This window comes from Mizuhopecten yessoensis, unplaced genomic scaffold (genome assembly GCF_002113885.1).
Source record: "Mizuhopecten yessoensis strain PY_sf001 unplaced genomic scaffold, ASM211388v2 scaffold8071, whole genome shotgun sequence".
NCBI lineage: Eukaryota > Metazoa > Mollusca > Bivalvia > Pectinida > Pectinidae > Mizuhopecten > Mizuhopecten yessoensis.
The window spans coordinates 1472617-1484647 of NW_018407364.1; the positions used below are offsets into that span (position 1 = coordinate 1472617).

At 33.5% G+C, this 12031-nt stretch overlaps 1 protein-coding gene across 1 annotated transcript in view; it reads right to left on the reverse strand.

Moving 5' to 3' along the window:
* Positions 1–1073: 1073 nt before the first annotated feature.
* The window catches only part of LOC110454823 (hyaluronan mediated motility receptor-like), a 29068-nt gene continuing 18110 nt past the window's right edge, over positions 1074–12031 (reverse strand). The window contains exons 15-17 of the mRNA XM_021504544.1: positions 11811–11944; positions 7439–7601; positions 1074–5659 (exon numbers count right to left, since the gene is read on the reverse strand). Coding sequence (XP_021360219.1) covers positions 5646–5659; positions 7439–7601; positions 11811–11944 — 311 coding nt within the window. The 3' untranslated portion in view covers positions 1074–5645. The remainder of the gene's footprint in view (positions 5660–7438; positions 7602–11810; positions 11945–12031) is intronic.

Sequence of the window (12031 nt, forward strand, 5' to 3'; positions counted from 1 at the left end):
GCATGGATCATATCTTCTATTTTTATTCTCTTTGTTCAACCGAACATAAAACATGTATCATATAAACTCAACACAAATGTATGGGCTCGGTCCTCGACGGTCCCCGTTGTAACTTCTTTACGCCCTGGTCATATCGTCTCGTTTTCTCCTATACTGGAGTGATGGTAGATATAGAATGCATGTAGTGTTCCACGGGAAAGGCCAATGCTTCGAGTCGAGCATATATAGCCAATGGCGAAGTCAAGGACTGAGAGAACACTAAACTGTATAAAAACACGAAATTAGATTAGTCCTTGTTATCTAAGTCCGTGATAAAGAGTAGCGTTATCCAATCACGATTATACAAATAAAACATTTGATGTAATAATGTTTGTTGTCTGTTGATCAGCGAAGTAAAAAGACACAGTACTGCTGATGCACGGACACTATTGCAGCAAACATCCTTAGTTTACTCAGTTTGGCTAAACTGTCAATGGACACATTTTTCAAAGTAGGAGCTAAAAGTGTAAAAAGTTGGATTGGTAGCTTAGCCAAAGCAAATGCAACCGTGCTTACTAAGTAAGCTTGTTATTACTGTATCTCTATATTTCGCTCATTATACAAGAGACTGCACAAGCATTGATATGTACCAAGTAACGTGTAAAAAGTTTTAGCCATTCTTGAGAAGAAGCCGAAAGTGTCTCCGCCAATGAAAGGACAGGATGGTGCCTAATCTGATGCTAGGGACAAGTCGCCAGAAGTCTGATAAGCTTAACCAGTTGTAAATGCAAATTTTCAAAACGACATTTTTGAAATGCAGTTTGTCTTCAGCTGATTCGAAGCTCTTTATGTTTAGTTTTATTTATTTTTAAACTTTGAAACTATGCCATTCAGAACATTTACTTGGCAATATTTGCATTTACGTGACGTCTTGAGCTAATCCAGTTTTGAAGAAATGAGCCTAGGATGGTCATCTAGGAATTTTGGATTGGCACGAAAAGTAATGAAACACTTTGGAAATGATTTGGAACGTTTGAACCAAGTTTGGAATCAATAACTTCAATAACTTCAATAGAAATAAGTGAAAAATAAGCAATTTTTTTTTTAAAGAAAACATGTATTTAATTGGCAATGTAAAAACTACATCATAGACATAATGTATTGTGTAAAACGATAGTGAAATGCCATTCAAGGTTGTCAAGCTTTTCCAGGTGACAAACATCCTGGATATCCAGGATGGGCGACAGTATGACAATTCAATAATAGTACAAGAAATAACAAATATCAATAAATACCATTCAATAATTGCAACAGCATATACATCGGCTACACACTAAACATCCACAAAATTCAACGGGGTTACGTTTTCCTACGCCTCTGCACCCCAGGGATATGTCAAAATCAAAGTCGGGCACAAAGTCCGGCATACAATTAGCTATTTGATTTGATTTGGTTATAAAACAATTCTGATCAATTGCTAAGCTGGTACCTGTCATTTGAAAGATGAACACACACAGGTGACTGTACCTTTAAAATTTGGTAATAAGACACAGTATGCCAAAAATCACTTACACAGCATCATACAGCTGTTTAGTCTTTCCAAGATTACAAAGGAGCAACACCTGACTGAAAACGTGAAAGCAAGCCAGTTTTACCACGAGACTGCCCTGCCTCCTGACTTTTTTTCTTTTTACATCAGAGGATCAAACTAGTCCATACAGAGCCTTTGATTTCGTCATGGCATATTTCAGAGGTGGAGAGGAGGTAAGAGAGCACCACCCTTGGATTATAGAAGATATAGTTTAGAAATGGACAATGATGGATTACAAAAATAGAAAGAGTTCTGAAAGGATTTTTCTGAAAATGTAAAATCAGTTGAGTATGCACTAGTGAGTTTTGATGTGCTCTGATGAAGTAAAGATATTTTGAGTTGTGGAAAAAAGTATGTATACATATATGAGACTAGTGAGTTTTGATGTGCTCTGATGAAGTAAAGATATTTTGAGTTGTGGAAAAAGTATGTATATATTAGAGAAAAAAAATCATACATACATCTTAGTTTAAGGAAACTTGAATTGTTATTACACACAAATTTATTTACCAATACGTGTATGAGCATATTAAAGGAACTGAAAATAATCCAGTTACATACAAGTATTAAGGAACAAAGTTTTACCAGTTTTCTTTTGTATAAAAACCTTGAAAGTTCCTGTTAATTCCTCTTCATTCATTTATACAAAACAGTTGTGGGTTGACAACTTTTTAGGGAGTTGAAAGATTTTGAAATTATTCCCAGAAATATTGGTTAAATGTATTTACCTACATAATAAGGGCGTGTTTGTTTATGTGAACCAACTGGTTTGTCTATCTTTTACAAGTAATATTTCAGGAGTAATTCGTGACAGACCTGCACATTTTTAATACAGGCCTTGAATGTTTTTCAGAAAATAAACATCATACTTCATAAACGACCAACTCAAAAAGGCGTATTATATGTATAAGCAATACTTGGGTGAATTACTGTTTTATAACCAATAGGTCCAGAAATTAAACCCCCATATTGGAGTCGTGGTGGGTTTATTTTTTATTAAAAAGGAAATTATAACATATTTACTTCTTTAGTACATGAACTCTTTTGCTGAAGTGGAATCACAATTGGAACTCTTCATCATTGGAGATATAACACAGACCACTGGGACTACCTACCTTCTAAGAACAACCACTGGGTACCAACTGAATCAATATTTTTACAAACGACACTGACCATTTCAGTACAAAATTGATATCTCAAGGTATACAATTCTCCTCAAAACCATAAAAAATCCATGCAAAATACACACCAACATTTTCCATTCACAAAGTTAAGTTGTCATATATGTCTAGTTATTTATCATTTAAATGAATGTAATATAGACAAATTTTCATCCAAATGTTATTTATTCATGCTCATTTGTCAAATCATCATTACTCTGCATTCACACAATAAGGACAAGTATAGGTTCCCATCATATGCTCCCTTTTTCTTACGAAGATTAGAAAAGAAAGGCAAAGGTTTTTCAAATTTTCAAGTACTGGCCCATCTCTCTTAAACCTTTCACCACTGTAGACCATAATGGACTCATCCAGATCAATGCATGGTAGAGTCTACTAAAGTTACATAAGGGGTGAAATGGTTAAACCACTCAGGAAAAAAACAGCACAGGTTTTCAATTCACTTATCACCGATCTCGGAGACTGATTACATGATTTTTGCATAATTACGACTACTTAACCCTTTCACCACTGTAGACCATAATGGACTCAACCATATCAATGCATGGTATAGTCTACTAAAGGTACATAGGGGTGAAAGGGTTGATAATCACTTGGAAACACAACAGCATGCATAAGTAAAGATGGGCTATGAAAAGAATGAAAACATTATCAATAGTTTTAATAATAAAAAGTACAGAAATTCATAAATGGAGTGAAGTAGATTTCTTTGTCCCGATATTGGACATCTGTGACATTACAAATTGCAAATTGCTTTACAAGTCTGTACACTACTCTAATTACAAACATTTGAGCAGGTATTCTAGCAATGCTAGATAAGAAGTTATACATATTAACCTGGAAAGTATCTGTTCGCACCTTGATATTTGGAAAAAGTAATTAACAATTTGTACTCATGAGATAAATAATTTTCATTTTTAAGTCATTCATCCCTGAAGACACATTTGAACTCTTCCAATTCAAAGGCTGGAATAGTTCATTATGGAATTTCAGGGGTGAATGAGTTAATTAAGTACAAACTTTGCATATACCTCTCAGCAAAATATTCACTCAATTCCATGAAATGTAACTGGTACATAATGTATCGGGATATTCATTCGAAGTCCTGGAACATACTCGATGTATCAGGCGGTTTGCGTTTCCTAGCAACCAAATTAAATTATTCCTACTATCCCAATGTCATTATTTAATATCATTTTCTGTGATTTCTGAAACTTCAATGCAAATTCTCAATGAAATCGTATAATTCAACTTTTTAGTTTTATATCTTAATTACAAATGATTATTTGTCAGACTGATCATAGAATATAATATGAATTATAGAAATTTTAAAATTTCATTGAACTTCTCTGATATCACTGGTTATGAAATTTCAACTGATTCCCACCACAAATAATAACTTATTCAATTGTTTTTTTGCACATAGCTATTAGGCTATAGTTTTCTGCATAGCTAATCACCTTTTCTTAAACAGATACATCAAAATAAGCTTTTGAAAAGTATTGTGATACAGAGTCTACACATATTTCGATATCAATAAGATACTGAAGCTGCAAGTTAAAAAGTTCTTAAATGGGACTATTCAAGCACTATTCAAGTCTGAACTGTAGGCTTTACACAATCACTGTAAATATATTTTTAACAAAATTTGCTTTCCCACCTACCGTAAATTTTGGAGTCAAACGGAAGTAAAAACACAACAAATTTCTTTCTCTCACCCTAGGATCACATACATTTATCTATAAGGGTTTTACGAAGGAGAATTAGTAGCAATTGTTAGTAATAACCCTTTTGAAAATATGGATTTTTTTTAAATGAAACTTAAACTAACAAGACTCCCATTCCCACACACTATCAAGGACACTAAGTTCACCCATAAAATAGCCATTCTTACATCCCTGAATATAAGCTGAAGCAAAACTGTAACTTTAAAAATACATCATTATTTTTTAAAATATTTTTAATTACAAAATAACCAAATAAAAACATGTGTGTTCTGGTCAAGTTTCAGTCAACATTGTACCATACAATGTATTATTGATATGTATTAAGGTTATTACGTACAGAATTAAATGTGAAACAGACAAATTGGTATAAATTTAAAACAAATACATTGAATAGTTTCATTAATCTTCCACATATAGAAGATAGCATTATAAATATATTTCACTTGATAAAGTAATAAAACATTTATACATTCTTTTCATATTCATCAATGTCTTACAATTCCAAACTTTTCCACATTTGCCTTTAAAAAAAAGATCCAACATTTTCTTCAAGTTTTGGCAATTGACTCAGCCTGATATATTTAAGGTAGAAATGTTTTGGCTTAGCCTTACATGGCCGTACATCTAGAAGAAGAGTAGGGGTAAGGTTTAAGTTCTTTTTCAAAAGAAATGTTCCGGAAAAATTGCTTTTTACAGAAATATGGTTGTTCAAAATTTTGAAAGTTTGAAAATTGATATGAAAAAGAAAAGATACAAAATTACAGGAGTCAAACTTGGGACCTTTACATCGCAAAGCGAACACTTTACCAATCTTGCCATACAGGAATCATAAAAACACACCATCAAAATAAGTGTCTAATTTATAGACCGCAGAAGATACGAGAACTTTACAAGGGAAGTAACTCGGAGCCAGCAAAACTCATTTTGGCTGCTTTGTCTACAATACAGAGGGGAGAGTACTCAAAGTCAGAAAAACTATTTGCAAATATAAAACAATGCAGTTGTATCCTTTGTCTTAACTGGATAGTATATAGTGTAAACAATTAGATTAGGAAATCATAAAACACATTATGATAAAGGTATATTAAAATTGTAATCTAGCTGTCTGAGAAAGCTCCTGTTGAAAATGCATATCAGCTGCCAATGAATCTCCAAACTCGCAAACAATCAGTGTCTGTTGCCTGCAACGATATCGGAGGAAATAGATTGAGAACAGATTTGTACAAGTATAAAATAAGATATATATCTTTGCCTCTTCTCATCCTCAAAATTCCACGGTTTATGCTCACTTTCATTCTCTACACTCCTGGAAGAAATCAGGTCAAAATTGAAGGCACGTGGAAAGCTATTTGATTCACATAGTTTCAGGTGAACAAAACAGACCAATCGCTAGGCTAACATGGGATTACCTGTCCTTTAAAGATAACAGTGACCCAACACCTGATTTCAAAGTCGTTAAATTTCACTATTATGCATCCATGAGATTCTTTTGATGTACTATACAGATTCAAACAAGTCGACTTTTACCAGCCGCAAGGTGGCCTGTACGTATACAGAGCCATTGGTTTATTCACGACATATACTGTGTGTGCAAAAGTGAACGCAAGCCCTGGACTTCGAGGATGGCCTCCTCTCTAATCCAAGAGATTTTACATTAATCTTCGGTTGAGGAAGCGAGACACTTCTACATAGTCAATGTGTACATGTAGGAGATTCATCCAAACCCATTAAGCTACTCAAGAGCTGGGGTCTAAAATACACAAATTTAGGGAGAAAACATCCATGGGATTGTTTTTGTTTTTGGAAATTCCCTGCATTAGATTTCAATTTCCTGGGAGACCTTAAAAGAATTGTTACTTATACTTTATTTTAGAGACCAGTTTTGTTAATATTTTACAGAGAACTGAAAATAACTTTTTTTTTGTTTACTTAGAAGTCATATCAACAAATTACAAACAAAATTTAATCTTTTTAAAATTTTTGATTGAAAATGTTATTTTAGTGTTTTTCGAAGTTTGAACATTGTCATGATAAGGTGATTTTTTTTTCTATTTTTAATTTGCTTTTGCTCCCCCCCCCCCCCCCCCCTNCAATTTTTTGAGAAGCAAACAACAGTTTGGCCTATCGTTACCACTTTAAAACTATCATATATTTTGAAACTTTCTAAAATACCACTATTGGAAGAATTTCTAAATAAAAGAAAATATAACTTAGTGTTCTTATAAACTTGAGCCCATCGTTAAAACAACATTTCAATCAATCATCTTTCGTTTCAATCTTATCATATTTCAAGTCATTATTTTAATACCTTTGGCAAATTAGTCTTCATAATGTAAATTAACACAAAGTCAGCAGGAACCAATCATTAATTTCATATTATGTGCCGGTAGATGCAATGTAGTCTATACTATATACTGGGATTTTTTCGCCCTGTCAAACTTTTCAAATTTTTTCCCTTCACATTTAATTATTACGTTTATTATGCTGTTTACTTATATCCCCAAGAGAAATAAATTTGCCCTCAATACAGAGGGTGAAAAAGGCAAAAATGAATCTGTCATAATAAATTTGCCCTCATTACAGAGGGTGAAAAAGGCGAAAATGAATCTGTAATAATAAATTTGCTCTCATTACAAAGGGTGAAAAGGCGAAAATGAATCTGTCATAATAAATTTGTCCTCATTAATTACAGAGGGTGAAAAAGGCGAAAATGAATCTGTAATAATAAATTTGCTCTCATTACAGAGGGTGAAAAGGCGAAAATGAATCTGTCATAATAAATTTGTCCTCATTAATTACAGAGGGTGAAAAGGCGAAAATGAATCCGTCATAATAAATTCGCCCTCATTACAGAGGGTGAAAAAGGCAAAAATGTCCTGGTATACAGTAAGTACCACGACACATTGATACACAGATTATCTATCCCAGTCATCCCGCGATACACATCCCTCACAACTTACCGTCACGGAGTGGAGAAGAAGGTGGAACCAGATTTTCCTTAGAGCGAGAGAATGCCATGGAAGAATCAAATCTTTTCTTGCCCTCGACGACCCGAACCTTGTCCTCCATTTTGCCTATAGTTCTTTTGTGTTTGTTGCACTGTTCACGTAGAGCAGACACTTCCTGTTGAAAAGACAATACATAAATGAGCATGGCTCCCCATTTTATTAATTTTCTGTCTTCCCTATTTATTTTACTACATTAACAATTCATTAGCTTGCATGCCATCATGATATACATATATTTAAGAAAGTGAGGTATGAAAGATGACACTCTGAGCCTGTACCATCTGATGTTCTTTCCAAAGATGAAATTTATCATACAGGTCAGTACAACCACTTTTGCTTTTTCATCCAAAACAAAGCAAGAAGACTTGTCAATTTTTTGAAGTATTATGGGTGAATGAATTGCATATTTGCACATCATCATGGTACAACTCAAAAGTTTAAAAGTTAAAATATGATAAAAAGCAAGGCATCACAAAATGATGCAAATCGCCTTGCATGTGGTTAAGGACCATATACATAACCATACCGTGTTGTATCCAATACTTAAAACCTCAACCTCTGATAAATGATGAAAATATTGTCCAAACTTACCCAGCAAAAAAGTAGTTATTGTTCAAGGTATTCTCATGCTAGATGTACTGGCAGTACATGAGGTTTGATGAAGAGCTTTTCAAAAATGGAAGTGACTTGAGCAAAATGTGACCGTGAACATAATCGGGCTGTAAGTTACGGTATTATGTATTGTATCACGATACGTGTCTAGTGTATCGTACCAAACTGTTTTGTTTGCCTGTATTGTGATACACTAACAGTACTTTAATTATCAATTAATTTTTTAGCAAATTTTTTAATCCTTCAGTAAAGATTTGGTCCACTGTGCAGTCTTACCGAAAAGAACTAGAAATTATACAAGAATATATTTCGATGGTATTTACTATTGAAGTGTATGACAAAATCCTGCACTCAATCATTATGACGTTGACCTTTTAAGCAGATATTTGTATCCCGAAACGCATCGTATCGTGAGGAATGCATATCATTACAGCCCTAGAACATAAGTATGTAAAAAAACGAACACTATGTTTCCTCCACGAGTTTGTAGCAAGGGGATAATGAGGGAATAGTTTTCAAACAATAATTGTTATTCCATCTTTTCTTTATTTTTTCAGTTAAATAAAGCAGAATACATTTTAAAACAAGCACTAGTCTACAATAATTTGAACTTTAACCCTTCACCATTATTTGTGAACTGTAAGTTCTGTGCGGGACACTGCCTAGTGCTAATGCATGTGGTCATGAGTTAGCTTATTTTGTACTAACATTATATAGTAGTTACCTTCTATTGTATCAATACAGTTAAGCTAGCTTTTACTGTACTTATACAGTAGAGTATGCTTAAATTGTACTAATTTGGTAGAGTTATCTTCCATTGTACAAAAACAATATAAAGCTAGTTTCCATTGTACCTGTACTGAAATAGTAGAGTTAGCTTACGTTATACATTTGTATTAATACATTATAGATAACTTTCATTGTGCTAATTTAGTAGAGCTAGTTTCCATTTCACTGATACAGCAATGATAGCTTCTATTGTACTTAAACTAGAGATCTATATAGCTACCATTGTACTAAAACTAGAGATCTATATAGCCACCATTGTACTAAAACTAAGAGATCTAGCTATACCATTGTACTAAAACTAGAGATCTAGCTACCATTGTACTAAAACAGATCTAGCTAAACCATTGTACTAAAACTAGAGATCTATATAGCTACCATTGTACTAAAACTAGAGATCTATATAGCTACCATTGTACTAAAACTAGAGATCTATATAGCTACCATTGTACTAAAACTAGAGATCTATATAGCTACCATTGTACTAAAACTAGAGATCTATATAGCTACCATTGTACTAAAACTAGAGATCTATATAGCTACCATTGTACTAAAACTAGAGATCTATATAGCTACCATTGTACTAAAACTAGAGATCTATATAGCTACCATTGTACTAAAACTAGAGATCTATATAGCCACCATTGTACTAAAACTAAGAGATCTAGCTATACCATTGTACTAAAAATAAGAGATCTAGCTACCATTGTACTAAAACAAATCTAGCTATACCATTGTACTAAAACTAGCGATCTAGCTACCATTGTACTAAAACAGATCTAGCTAAACCATTGTACTAAAACAAGAGATCTAGCTATACCATTGTACTAAAACTAAGAGATCTAGCTACCATTGTACTAAAAATAAGAGATCTAGCTACCATTGTACTAAAGCAAATCTAGCTACCATTGAACTAAAACAGATCTAGTTACCATTGTACTAAACATAAGAGATCTAGCTATACCAGTGTACTAAAACAAATCTTGCTATACCATTGTACTTAAACAGATCTAGTCACCATTGAACTAAAACAGATCTAGTTACCATTGTACTAAAGCTAGAGATGTAGCTACCATTGTACTAACACTAGAGATCTATATAGCCACCATTGTACTAAATCAGATCTAGCTACCATTGCCCCTAAACAGATCTAGTCACCATTGTACTAAAACAGATCTAGCCACCATTGTACTAAATCAGATCTAGCTACCATTGTACTAAAACTAGAGATCTAGCTACCATTGTACTTAAACAGATCTAGTCACCATTGTACTAAAACAGATCTAGCTACCATTGTACTAAAACTAGAGATGTAGCTACCATTGTACTAAAACTAGAGATCTAGCTACCATTGTACTTAAACAGATCTAGCCACCATTGTACTAAAACAGATCTAGCTACCATTGTACTAAAACAAATCTATCTATACCATTGTACTAAAACTAGAGATCTAGTTATACCATTGTACTATAACAAATCTAGCTATACCATTGTACTAAAACTAGAGATCTACCTACCATTGTACTAAAGCAAATCTAGCTACCATTGTACTAAAACAGATCTAGCCACCATTGTACTAAAACAAATCTAGCTATACCATTGTACTAAAACTAGAGATCTAGCAACCATTGTACTTAAACTAGAGAACTAGCTACCATTGTACTAAAACTAGAGATCTAGCTACCATTGTACTAAAAAAATCTAGCTAAACCATTGTACTAAAACTAGAGATCTAGCAACCATTGTACTTAAACTAGAGATCTAGCTACCATTGTACTAAAACTAGATATGTAGCTACCATTGTACTAAAACTAGAGAACTAGCTACCATTGTACTAAAACTAGAGATCTAGCAACCATTGTACTTAAACTAGAGATCTAGCAACTATTGTACTAAAACTAGAGAACTAGCTACCATTGTACTAAAACTAGATATGTAACTACCATTGTACTAAAACTAGAGAACTAGCTACCATTGTACTAAAAAAAATCTAGCTATACCATTGTACTAAAACAAATCTAGCTATACCATTGTACTAAAACAACTAAAACTAGAGATCTAGCAACTATTGTACTTAAACTAGAGATCTAGCAACCATTGTACTTAAACTAGAGATCTAGCAACCATTGTACTTAAACTAGAGATCTAGCAACCATTGTACTTAAACTAGAGATCTAGCAACTATTGTACTTAAACTAGAGATCTAGCAACCATTGTACTTAAACTAGAGATCTAGCAACCATTGTACTTAAACTAGAGATCTAGCAACTATTGTACTAAAACTAGAGATCTAGCTATACCATTGTACTAAAACAAATCTAGCTACCGTTGTACTAAAACTAGAGATCTAGCTATACCATTGTACTAAAGCAAATCTAGCTATACCATTGTACTAAAACAGATCTAGCTATACCATTGTACTAAAACAAATCTAGCTATACCATTGTACTAAAACTAGAGATCTAGCTATACCATTGTACTAAAACTAGAGATGTAGCTACCATTGTACTAAAACTAGAGATATAGACACCATTGTACTAAAACTAGAGATGTAGCCACCATTGTACTAAAACTAGAGATGTAGCTACCATTGTACTAAAACTAGAGATCTAGCTATACCATTGTACTAAAACTAGAGATCTAGCTACCATTGTACTAAAACTAGAGAACTAGCTACCATTGTACTAAAACTACAGATATACATGTATTTACTATTGTACTGACTCAGTTGAGTTAGTTTCCATTGTACGAAAGCAGTGGTGTTGGTCTCCATGGTTAAAAAAACCAGTAAAACTAACTTACGTTGTTTGAACACAGTATAGACAGCCTCTCAAGGGAGACTTTTCACACACTAGCTGTAGTTAAGACAGGTCCCACTAAGTTTGCAGTAGATACTATATTTGTAGATTTGACTGTGACAACTGACCTTCTTTAGTGTGTTGTTCTCCTCTTTGATTTTGATGATGTGGTGTATTTTCTGTTTTTGGTTCTGGTGGCCCAGCAGCTTGGCGTACTCCTTACTCAGCTTATCCACCTCGGCCTGAGCATTCTTACTTCGACCTGTTTGGCACAAAAAGATTATATAATTATTTTGTTCTTTTTAGATGATAATTTTATGCAGGTCTTGCACTGGCAGCCCCCAGCAGC